The 12,938-nt window shown below is 38.3% G+C and overlaps 1 protein-coding gene across 1 annotated transcript; it reads left to right on the top strand.

Moving 5' to 3' along the window:
* On the top strand, window positions 1–12,509 carry slc39a13 (solute carrier family 39 member 13). Its single transcript, XM_040134910.1, has 10 exons — window positions 1–199; window positions 3,261–3,626; window positions 5,299–5,406; window positions 5,663–5,805; window positions 7,727–7,846; window positions 8,357–8,446; window positions 10,542–10,592; window positions 10,779–10,911; window positions 11,019–11,118; window positions 11,522–12,509. The coding sequence occupies exons 2-10, from the start codon at window positions 3,299–3,301 to the stop codon at window positions 11,595–11,597; spliced, it is 1,149 nt and encodes a 382-aa protein (XP_039990844.1). The 5' UTR covers window positions 1–199; window positions 3,261–3,298; the 3' UTR covers window positions 11,598–12,509.
* Window positions 12,510–12,938: the final 429 nt, after the last annotated feature.

Below are 12,938 nucleotides of genomic sequence, written 5' to 3'. Positions count from 1 at the left end.
TTTTTTCCCTACAGGATCCTGATACGTGGCTGTTTGGGAAAACCGCGGTGACCCACGGTTGCTTATGTGCTGCAGCTAGCGGATCCCTCCCCTCAGCGGCTGGGGAGTGTGGAGAATCTCGGCGGCGCAATAGCCTGCCTTTATCGAGCCGGCCTGGATGGCAGGGACACACTGGTGCAAAGACTGCCGAAACCACAAGGTATTTACATTAAACATTAAAACGCCAAGTGCATGTTGTAATGTTAATGGTTTCCCGGTCCGCAACGTTGGCGCTAACTTACTCAAACTGATGCTAGTTTTTTAGCACCGTAAATGTCAGCCCTAATATGCATTGCGTGTGTCGGAGCTAGTCTGCCCGGCTAACGTTAGCCTGCTAACTTTTATGCACAGACGTGAGAGTAAAGCCAGTCCAGTGTGTCTTTGTCAGAAGAAGCACGGTTTTCAGTGTAACGCCGATTTAGCGCCGTTTTTGTCAGTTACATATGTATAATTTCACTCTATATCGCAACGCAACTGTTCAGAGTTAACGGGTGCTTCCTCTGCTCGAGTCTGCCCTGCTAACTCCCACGCAGGAAAACGATGAGCACCAAGTTAGATGCTTTCAAGCACTGATAAATATCTGTTGCAACCGTTTCCCCTGACGCCGGTGGTGGAAAGTAACTAAGTAAATTCACTCAAGTACTGCTCTCAAGTATAACTTTGAAGTACTTGCACTTTACTTCGGTAACTCCGTTTTATACTTCTACTCCATTACGTTTCAGACTTCTACTGATACTACTTCGCTACGTGTATCTGAGAGCATGAACTTACTCTACAGATTAAGATTTTACAGAATTAAAAAAAAGAAAGAAAATGAAATACGATCATCTTAGAAAACACGGCACATTGTTCAAGGTTGAACTGGAAACTGACCTTTTCCAAAATACTAGTTTCTAGTTGGGGCCCCCCTTGGCACATTTCAAATGTCTATGAGATGTTAGCAGTTCCAACAAGAGTAATTTCTCCTCCAAACTTCTCAAATAGTTCCAATTTAAATAACTGTTTGAGGCTCAAAGACGTAAAATGATCCAGAATGTCACAAAATAAAGCAAAAATTCAGTCAGATTCCCAAATAAGAACACAAAAATTTGTGTCTGAGCTTTTTTTTATTATTTCCAATTCTGCCATTAATCATCTCATGACCCCTCAGATTTTTCTGGTGACCCTTTTGGGTGGCGTACGAAGTAGTTAAAACTATCTCCGCCTTGAGAGGCTACAACAGTAATATGCTGCTTACACATTGATAGATCAGTATTAATCTAATAATGTCATTTACGAATTTATCAGTCACGGTGTGTGACGTGTACTTAAGCACATTTTCCTGATAGTACTTATTAAGTAGGATTTTTCATGCAGGACTTGTACTTGTAATGGAGTATTTTTGCATTGCTGCATTGATACTTGTCTACTTCTTCCACCACTGCCTGTCACAATGTAACTTTTAACACAGCTTAAGCATGTATCCTCAGCTTTGCTTGTCAGACTACCAACAAATTGCATCTGGTTTAATTTTAACAAGACGAGGTCAAAACCTAGTATATGGCTGGCCCACCCTTTGTCTGTCTGCTTCTCTCCTACTCTCTGTGCTCACATCTACAATAATTCAATCCAGCTGAATTTCCAATAAAGCTGTTCTCATTTACATGTTTTTCTATTTCTGTTGTCAGACAATGGCACAAGTATCAAAAGTAACTGAAACCATCACATTAAGACTACATGTTAACCAGCAGTCACTTCCAAGTCATTTCCAAGCTGCTGCTCTGCACTTCTAAAATCCTGATTTTCATCATCTGACAAAATCACCATACACATAAGTTAAAAAAAACGATTGTGCTGTGATTTTTGGCTATATTTAGTTGTTAAATGATCACTCAGAGAGAAAGTTAGAAGGTCATTCATGTCTGTGTCAGCTGCCACGCTGTCAATTGAATGAGACACACAGAGAGGTGTACCTGTGGAGCACCGATCTCACATCTGTGGCGCAATACTGGCGACTCTCTTCTACAGAAAGTAGCTACGGTTTGTCAAAAAGCTGCTAGATTTGTGAAGTCGCTAGGTGCTCTTTGTGAAGAAATGTCGCTAAAAGGTATGTGAAATGTTTGTAAATCTAGCAACAAAGGCACTAAATTGGCGACACGGCCTGTAAACATTCCCCCTGATGACGCAATAGAAACTGTTTGCGTCAATTCATTTTGAAAGAGCAGTGACCAATGGGGAAACTTCATCACTCAGTCCGTCAGTCAGTCACAGACATTCAGGTTTACAGGGCTGGCCCCACTGTTGCATTCCAGCCAAAAACTAAGTAATTAGTTTTTGATTTTAGGTAGTTTTTTGTTGAGGAACTTCCAGTTCCATAAAGGATTTACAGTGCCCAGTATGTACACTGTGATTTGTGAATATTTTATTTCTATAATGTATATTAGAGCCCTAATTAGATATTACCTTATCACAGATATATCAGTATTGGCCTCTATGATGGCTGAAGGCTAACAAGAAATTGCAGTACAGAAATGGCCAAGATATGACTGGGGTAATTTAGAAACATTGTCTCCAATTTGCCAGTTTGTGTCTGTTTATTTTTCACATGTAAAATGTCCCACTCAGTATATATCTTGGTCACAACTTCAGAAAGCAAACTCAGGGGATCATCATTATCATTATCCTCTGTTTATGTAAAAAATAATTAAATAAAAAAATAATCTGAAATACCTCGATCGGTATTTGTCTCAAAAATGTACGGTTGGGCAATAATGTCTGTTGAAATCTGTAGTTGGGTTTTGTTATTGAATGTGGAGTTGAAATAATCGATTACTTAATTAGTCATTTCACAGAACATTTTGCAACCATTTTGATGATCTCTTATTTGTTGATGTGATTTTTCAAGCAACAATGCAAGCAAAATGTTCTTTGATTCCAGCTTTCCAGTTGCAAGGATTTGCTGCTTTGATTTGTCTTTTGTGATAGAAAACTGAATATGTTTGGGTTTGGACTGTCTGTCAGACAGAACAAGCAATTTGAAGACCACCTTGGGGTTTAGGATTATGTGCCAGGAATTTTGGACAATTTAATTTTGACTTTTAATTTACCAAATAACAGACCTGGTTAATCATTCTAAATAATTGCTAGTTGCAGTCCTAATCTAATTCTTATTTAAAATTTTCATACATTCCTCCAAAGGTGCAGGAGAGGCCTGTCTTTCTAAAACTGTGCTCCCCTTACAGCATTATTGCTTGCAAGTGCTCTTTGGACCGTGGGACAGATGAAAGGTGGAAGCTGTAGGAGGCCCAGCTGGGCTTTAGCTGCTTTGTTTATCCCAGTTACCCTGCTGATGCTGATCTCAAGAGGGGCATCAAGCAGCCAGAAGATGACACAAACAGCTATGGCTCATGCAACAGCCACGGCTGCAGGACCAGGCCCCAGCCTGACAGATGACCTCCCAGGCCTCCAGGCAGCAGCAGACTTCTTAGCCAGCGAACGTGTCCATGTTTGGCTCCTGTCCCTGGTGGGCTCTGTTGCTGTAGGCCTCAGTGGGATTTTCCCGTTGCTTGTCATTCCCATTGAGGCTGGAGCTGCCCTTAAAACAGAAGGTAAGAGATGGCAATATGTAACCTAAATATGCCTTTGAATTACTTGGTAAGGCACAATACTATACCATCACAATATTTTGTTTATGACAGTAATGATAACACAATATGGACAATTATTTTATATGTAGTATTTTGCTCAATCAATGATATATCATGATATCTATGTAAGAGAAAGAAGACACCCTTTAAACAGGGATATAATTTTTTAAACTGCATATCTGTACAGCATTATGAAGAGCAAGTCATAGTAATAATAGAAATATTTCATATTTCATAATATTTTCAGTATTAAAAATAGGTGGAGTATTTTTAATGCATAGACAAATGTCAATACGGAAACAAATGGTATAATCTAAATGTTAACCTGCTGTAAGATGACAAAAGCCTGAAGTGTTGAAAGCAGAAGAGTTAAGAGTTCAAATTTCTGCAGTAAAAGGAGGAAATATCTCTGCCTTATTAACCCAATAGAATGTATCACACGTCTGGTTCGTACTTTATGCATTACAGGAACTTACGGGACAGGCCATCCATCTGCTCTGGCATCCACAATTCTCACACTTCTCACAAGTATAAATAAAAATTCCAGCTCTTTAGTGGCTCAGCAGTATATTTCAGCTCACCACACCCCCCTAATAAGAGAAAACAACCCCAGTGGGCTCAACAAGTAGTACTGACGTGTCTTTGTCACGGGTCCGTGATCCAGCTGCACATTCTTCATGGTTTACATTTTTAGATGTTGCACAACCTTTAATGGTGACTACATGAACTTCATGTTTCATGTTTGTATGTACATGTATGTAATGTATGTACATTTGTGTTTTTTTAATATATATATTTTTATCTATCTATCTATAGATATAGATATAGTTATACATAGATAGATATCTTTATTTAGAGATCTATCTATAGATATAGATATAGATATATATATATATAGAAAGATAGAGATATAGAGATATCTATATATCTCTATATATCTCTCTATATATATCTGTATCTATATATCTATATCTATCATATATATATATGAGAGAGAGACCTATAGATGTAGATATTGATATATATAGATATATATATAGATATATATATATATATAGATATAGATAGATAGATATACATACATACATTTTCCATGAAACAGTACAGGTACTGTATATTTACTGTAACTTTTAAATAACTCAGTATACATTGATCTTCTTACTCACCTACTGAGCTTAAGCAACCAGGGCTAAATTACTGTAGGTCAGCCTGAGGCCTGTTGCAGCTCAAGTGGGCCCACCCACAGTAACGTGGCAGTCTAGATGTATTTTAGGCCTTTGGTTTTTAAGTGCAGTCCTGACCAGAGGTTAGTCATTACCATGGGAACTCCTCAAGAATAAAAATATTTCTGTGTAATTAATGAGCAATCACAGTGTATATTAGTAGCCCAAGCTAGAGACACTTTTGTACATTAATGTGCATCATGTTGTATGTATTAAGAAATTACAGATTAATTGGTAGTAAAGGTGCCATTTTAAAAAAAGGGAAGAAACTGTGGACCTGTAAATTCTTATTTGTGGCTGCGATCTCAAGCCAAACTGAAAGATCACATGAAATTACTGAACAGTTCCTTATTAATCAGACTTTACAGTAATTGCTGTTGGTTCTTCACCTCCTCTTTGTGTATTCTCAGCTGGATGCCAGAAGCTGAAGCAGCTCTTGAGCTTTGCTATTGGTGGTCTCCTTGGTGATGTGTTTCTGCACCTCCTTCCTGAGGCCTGGACACTATCTGGCTCTTCAGGTTGGTCCCCTTTGCACTAATGCCATCACCCCTTTTGTATCTGAATTTCTTTGACCCATTATTCCCTCTTAAGCATTCAGAAGAATGGGATAGTTCTAGCAAAACGGCTAATGATATGTTTACTATTATAATATACTACTATACTTTTACTATTACATTGCCTTGCCTTCTTGCAGTCTGCTTTCTGACAGACACTTTTCCTGTACCATAATGTAAAGCAAATGAAAACAAAAAATGATTGCTGTTACCCCCCCAGCTGCTAAACAGAACCACTACGTGACCCAGGGCTTGTGGGTAATCATTGGCCTGTTGGCCTTCCTACTCCTGGAGAAGATGTTCCCAGACCAAGATAGGCATGAGGATCCCACTTCAAACTCAGACCTGAATTTTAACTCTTCTGTAAGTATTTCAGCTTTAATTGAATGTTTTAGGAGAATTTGCTCACTGCTGTCCATAAGAGTATCACTGGTACAGTCCCTGTTCATGCTTGGTCTGAGTATTTCAGTCAGTGATATCAGTGTTTTGGTAACCGTAGCATCAGAAGACTGACTGTACAACTGCCCTATTTGTGATCTCTTCTAACAAGGAAGAGTTTAAAGGAATAGTTCGACATTTTCAGAAATACGCTCATTGGCTTTCTTGTAAATAAAAGATTGATACTGCTCTCGTGTTGTTGTCAAGAAATAGTATGCCACAAGCCCTTTGTAAAACCGCCATGTGTTGTTTTTTATTTTTAGGATTTTGTATGGATTAAACAAATGAGATATTAGCATTTAGTGATCTTAAGAGGTGCTGGTAGGTGGATTTTATTACTTTTAACAGAGTCAGGCTAGCTGTTTCCTCCTGTTTCCAGTCTTTATGCTAAGCTAAGCTAACCAGCTGCTGACTCTCTACATATTTACCATACAGACATGTGCGTGGTACCAGTCCTCTTATCCAGCACTCATAAAGAAAGCAAATAATCATATTTTCCAAAATGTCGACTCATTCTTTTAAGATACCCTTACTATAAATGGATGTGAAATGGATGTTTATCAAAGAGCAGCCCAAACCATATGAGATATTGAGTCTACTGTGTACTGGGTTGAAACAGCTGCTCATGTTGTTTATTAGTTAAGTAGTGTGTTAACTAGTATCAAAATTAGATGCTTGTCCTATAAGTATTGAACACGTCACTTAGACCTTGAATGTCTGGTTGCAGTATGTTTGTGACGTCTGCCTCATCCTCCCTCATGTCTTTGTAATGCTAGTGAGGGAGAAGATTCCTCGGCTCAGCTCCTCAACCAGAGTCTATTTATAGTGCCGGTCTGGAAGCAGCTGCTTTGGACATTTTAGTGTCCACAGGAGAGCACTCAACTCATAGACAGAGGCAACAATACACAGGGACAGTGTGACACAGTGTTTGTGAGAGACAGAGAGGGAGGTCATACGTATTTTCTATTAAAATACTGTGTGTTTAGGTTAATCCTACCCAAAACATGCAAGGACTGTAACAAGCTGAACTTCATTTTATTCAAATTTGGTCAGTGTTTTTGATTCATGCATCATATGTGTAGAGAGCTTTAATGCCTAATGTAAAATGTGCTTTTTTAAAATTCCTCAGTACACTAAACTAACAAGGTGTTTTGCAGTGACAGTTTAGCCCCAATCAGTTTTACTGCAGGAGGAGATTGATAGCCCTGAAAATTCATCACACTTCATTACTTCCTCATGTTTCAATCATACACATGGAGAAAACATTTCCTTGCTGCAGCCAGAATACAGCAGGCTATTTTCCTCTCACTTATTTTGACTATCAGTTTAAATGGCAACATAAGTGGTTTCTAAACAGGGAACAGGGAAGTGGGCTGTTCTCGGAAAACTGAGGCTGTGGCCTGTTCAACATGTTTATATTTAAAATGTGTGTGTTCTAACAGTGTTAGAAGTTAAGGATCATCTGTTATGTCTGAAAAATGAAGCAGAAGTACAAATGACTGCTTATTTCTGCATATGTAAGAAGTTATTTAAATAATCAGGACTTTTCTCAACTTTTCTTCTGCTGCTAGTGGGTGAACCCTGTGACACAATTGGAGCAACAATAAAATGCCTGTTTATTGCACTTTTGCACAATTCAGGCTACCGTGAACTTACAGTTTTTAATCAGACCAGTGTTAATGGCCAATGTTGGCAATAGGGAGACAAGTCCTTCGAAGTTGATGGCATATTACTGATAGTAGACACTGATGGTTAATGGGAACATGAAGATTATTTGTAAAAAAAAAAAAAAAATAGTGACCGAGTGTTCATTTTAGCCTTGTTTTTCTTCCTTTTTTCTCCACAGACACAGTCTAATTCAGTTTTCAGTGAAAAGGCAGTGGTATCATTCAGAAATGGGCACCGTGCTGAGTCATGGAAATCCTCCAAGCAACAGAGTCTGCAGGAAAGATCAGAGAAAATCAAGGTAATGCTCAAAACCAAAACCTTTCCCTCTTTACAAAAAAGAAAGAAAACGATTTAAAAAAAAAAAAAAAAAAAAAAAAAAAATTGAGACCCCAATTGGGTTCAAATGTTTATATAAGTTGCTTATGTAAGAGGGAAAAAAATGTCCTGGAATATCCATCTGTCCATCCACTTTCTACACCTGCTTGAGCCGTTCAGGATTGCAGGGGTCTGCTGCCTGTCCCAGCACATATTGGGCCAGGTTGGGTACATCTGACATAATTCACTAACATATCACAGGGTTTGTTTTCTTCTTCTTTCTGCCTTATTTTTAATGGAGTCAGACTACCAAGCTGAAAGTAACTTTAGCTAATATTACAAGTAACCTACACAAACTTAAATTCTGTATATTGGAGTGCAACTCGTCAAAGTGGCTGATAAATAATTGCATTCCTGTTCACCATAGTTTTCTTAGTTCTGACTAAGGAAGGGTAATGTGAGTAACGGTGGCATTATGTTTTGTGTGTCACAGACAAGCGGGTACCTAAACCTACTGGCCAACTGCATTGACAACTTCACTCATGGACTGGCAGTAGCAGGGAGTTTCCTGGTTAGCAAAAAGGTACGAAGCTGTGATAACCTCAACACTTACTAAGTCTAAAAATAAATTCTCTTACAATGTCTATATTTCTCGTTCAAATATGGGTTACACAAAAAAGACTTGTTTTCACCAATGAATGAGAGCACCTACATTCTTCCCTTCTGTGGCTACATTTGGAGGGATGTGCATGTAGTATGTAGAGTACGAAGCTCTTTTGAAAATGTTTACGTTTCTGATCACACTGGTTCAGCAAATTACTGGTGTGAGAATGTGATTATATTCACACTTGGTCCTCACCACGCATATTGATACAACAACTCCTGGTTTCCAAAAACTATAATCACAGGTGAAATAGTAATTGTAAGGTAAGATACCAATATGTTTTCTGCTCATTGGTTTAATCCTGTCCCCAAAGAAAATGGCTAACAAGAAGGCAATGTCTGACTGAATAACAAAACTGAACCACTGAATGCGAATATGTGTGAATGCAAATTTGTTTTTTTGCACTTAAGGCTGAATATTAAGTACAGTAGGAGAGCTGCAAAATGGTCAAAGAGGAGCCCTGTAATACTTAGTGAAAACAAAGGACAAAAATATATCTGGGGAATTTGTACATATAACACCTCCCCTGTGAGTACGGTGTTTGGCAGTGTATACAGACTCACTGGCAGAGCAGTAGTCCTGTTTTATCAGCCTTCCCACTGTCTTAAAAAAGGACCACTCAGTGGGCATTCATTACGGGATACAAAAAACGTTTTCAGTTTGAAACCTGTTCTTGTTGCATTGTGTTATGGGCTTGTTCAAAAAGGTGCACTTTAAGCTGCAGTGACATGGGTTTGTATCGCTTCAGTAGTTTACTCTATATTTGTAGCACTGGGAACGAGAGAGTCCAGCTGGAGAGACATAAGGCGAGCAGCATGAACTATGGATCAGTGTGCCAGAGAGGAAGTTAACTAGATGTTTCAAACATTCACATACAAGACATCTCACAAGTGTTTTCTATTTATGCCCATGCGCATTTATCACAATGTGATTTTGCCACAACGAAATGTTGTGTGAAAATAATATGTCCCAACGCGGTGTTGATTAAACGTGAATAAATTAGGGGTCACAGTTTTTAATTCTGAATGGCTAATGAACATATTTTAAACTTAGATTATTAGTAGATAGCACATAAGGATGACAAGATAATGTCAAATTTTGAAATTCCCCACATTGCTTTGTCCAAGTACGTTAATTTTCAGAGTGTTTGGTTTTTTTGGGGGGGTTTTTGTTTTTTTTTTTTTAACTTACTGATTTAGTGATTGAAAATTTCAAATACGTATATCTGTGCACATTTCTCATCAATTATAATGAAGCCTGGCTTTTATCTCAAACATTTTGAACTTTTATAAAAATTTAATTTTCAAGAAAAAGTTTAGAAAATTATTTGGAAAGAAGTCATTAAGCCAATTCATTACAGACAACATGTGACTCAGTAGGGGGCCCAAACTTTTGCACATGCCACGATAACTGTTTAATTGTTTTCTATTTTTATGTTCATAAAACAAAAAGTAACAGTGAATTTGAAGAAAGGCTTTTTTTTTTTTTTTTTTAATTTTAATGTGTGTTTGCTGCAGGGTTTATATTTACTTATTTCCACTTCAAAAATCAACAAAATGTGTAATATTTCCTGTGACTGCCCAGTCATTTGCATAGAGCTGCACATTAAGCCTCATGATCGTCTACCTATAACCAGTCTGAGCTTCAAGTTGGCTGACAAAATCCGTAGATATCCAATAGCCTTGTACCTACGTAACTATGCTCCTCTCTTACACTCCTCGCTCACTTCTGATTTACATAATTGATAGGTCTCATTATGCTCTTCATATAAGACTATTTAATCTTTTAAAGACTTTAAGCTGTCACAGCTTTACAATACTTTAAACTGCTCTTTAAGTTTTCACTTTTTCTTTTACATTTTCCATCTTTGCACGGGCATTGCAAGCTGAACAGATAGAGCTAAGCACTCAACTTGGGTTCTCCCAAGCCCCTAAAAACATTTTCTCTTTGGTACTACAGAGCACATTTCTTTATACAGTAAGACAAAGCAGTGTTAATGAGACTTTTCTTGCAGGTTGGATTCCTCACCACCTTTGCTATCCTGCTCCATGAAATCCCCCATGAGGTGAGATTATAGAAATCTGGGTTAAATTATAGAATATCATTTCTAATCTTTAAAGTTTAAGATTTATGTCAAGATTTCATGTTTGCGTGGCTAAGAGTATGTAAGAAGAATCAGACTGCTAAGGTGCCAGTAAACACGCTGAATGTTAAGCCATGCTTAGGATGTGAGAAATGTCTTTGTCTGCAGGTGGGAGACTTTGCCATTCTTCTGAGGGCCGGGTTTGACCGATGGAGTGCTGCTTGCATGCAGCTGTCTACAGCGCTGGTCGGGGTCCTTGGAGCTTGCTTTGCTCTGTGCACTCAGTCACCAAAAGGCACAGGTGAGATAGGACCAATATACTGTACGTACGATCAAACACATTATTGGTAACTGGAGACACCTTTACAATTGCCAGAATAAGTCCTAAGTGTTTTGTACCATTTCTAGAAAATGCCACTGCCTGGATATTGCCTTTCACCTCTGGAGGCTTTCTCTACATAGCCCTGGTGAATGTGGTGCCTGACCTGCTAGAGGAGTCCAGTTTAAGGTACGTAGGATCTCTTCAATTACTTGTGTTCTTAAAGGTGCCCTGTGGAATGTTCTTTTGTAAAGTTACGTTTACATTTAGTCTGCATTGTTAACATCCATGTTTATTAGCTTGCAGGCTTCTTCTTCACTGCTTTTGTTGGTGCATTGCTACGTTAGTTGTAAACTGTTGATCACTGGAAAAGTGTGAAATCAGCAGCAGGATTTTAGCGAATGTAAATGGTGACTACGTTTAAAAAAAAAAAAAAAAAAAGGCAGTTTACTATAAAACAAAACTTGCTATATCATTTGATATGTGTGGGTTCTTTGTTGTAAAAATTGGCAGATGGAATATTTCTTTAACATCATTGAATCTGTATATTTATTTATTTATTTATTTTCTTTTTCTTTTTTCTTTCCCCCAGGCACTCCCTACTCCAGATCCTACTCATTTTCTGTGGCGTGGCAGTCATGGCTCTGCTCTCTGCCATTGTTGACTGAACATGGAGGCCTTACAAAACACTAAAACTCAGCACTGGAGAGAAATCCTGTTCTCCACCAACCCCTCATATCTGGTACCCCTCATTCTTAGAAACTTCATCTTGACTAAGAGATTACACCTCTTTGATATCATCATCATGTTACACCAGACCAAATTTCTGACAATAGAACGGCACTTTATGAATGGATGACTGAAAGGAAGACCTTCTCGATCTTCTGACAGGAGATTTTTGTGGACACTAAAAAATGTGCCAGACTTAGATATCAAGGGAATTAAGAGGGTTTGTATTGATATCTGTAACCAAATTGTTTTATATTGTTGATCGGACAATCATGTTGTTTTGCACATACATTTACACAGGAACACCTGATGTACCTGCTCAACAGAACAGTTTTTACTGGACCTTTACAAGGACCTCCTCCTTTAAAATGTATTGAACCCTAAATTGTTTAAACATTGTATGTATTTCTTACTGTTGTGCTTCTTCTATATCTGCTGCATATTTATTGAAAAAGAGACAAGAAACGCGGTTTTATCCGACGTGTACCAAAACCATCACGCCATAATCTTGTCTTGTTAATAAGTGCCAAGAAGTCCGGGCGGTCTGTTACACTAGTGTCGGCTCTACACTTAAGTACACTTTCTCTGGTTGTATCTTCCTCACATAGTACAGTCAGCAACTTTTTAAGCACACGGTGGTGCTCATACAAAGCTCTGTTTGAATAAAGAATTGTGATTAAAGTTGAAATTAATTGATTGCAGAAAAAGATGCGTTTTGTATTCAGTATTCAGTTATGACTTGTACATGTTGCCTAGAACTCTGAGTCATGGGACAGATAACAACTCTTGACCATGCAGGATTATTCATAGCATTATGTTGTTGACTCACCTCTCGGTGAAAGTTTCCACTCCTGAAGAAATAAAATTAAATTTCTCTATAATATGTATAAAAAAGTCTGTTTATTTTCAACTTTATGACCAAAGGACCACACATAGTAGCAGACAGTTAGTATGAAGAATTGGGACACAGGCATTGTATGGATCCCAGTGGGCTTAGGATATCTTGATATTGATTGGTAGACCTGTGTTAAGGTGCTGAGGCAGCCCAGTGTCTTGAATTGACCTCTCTGCACAGAAACCTGTCCACCATGAGCATATTTTTACTGCAAGGATCCTATGCCTGAAATGTCATATGGGAGGGGAGGGAGGGGGTATCGATTGTGTGTTCACACTTGTCCAATTTCAACACGGTCTGTTTGGCAAGCTTCTGTTGCCATAACGACTCCACCACGGGTTGCCTTCCTTAGTCATCAGCCTGTGAGCAGCCTATTGTCTGTGGG

The sequence above is a fragment of the Xiphias gladius genome, chromosome 1, assembly GCF_016859285.1.
Source record: "Xiphias gladius isolate SHS-SW01 ecotype Sanya breed wild chromosome 1, ASM1685928v1, whole genome shotgun sequence".
Taxonomy (NCBI): domain Eukaryota; kingdom Metazoa; phylum Chordata; class Actinopteri; order Istiophoriformes; family Xiphiidae; genus Xiphias; species Xiphias gladius.
This window is presented reverse-complemented; position numbering and strand designations above follow the sequence as displayed.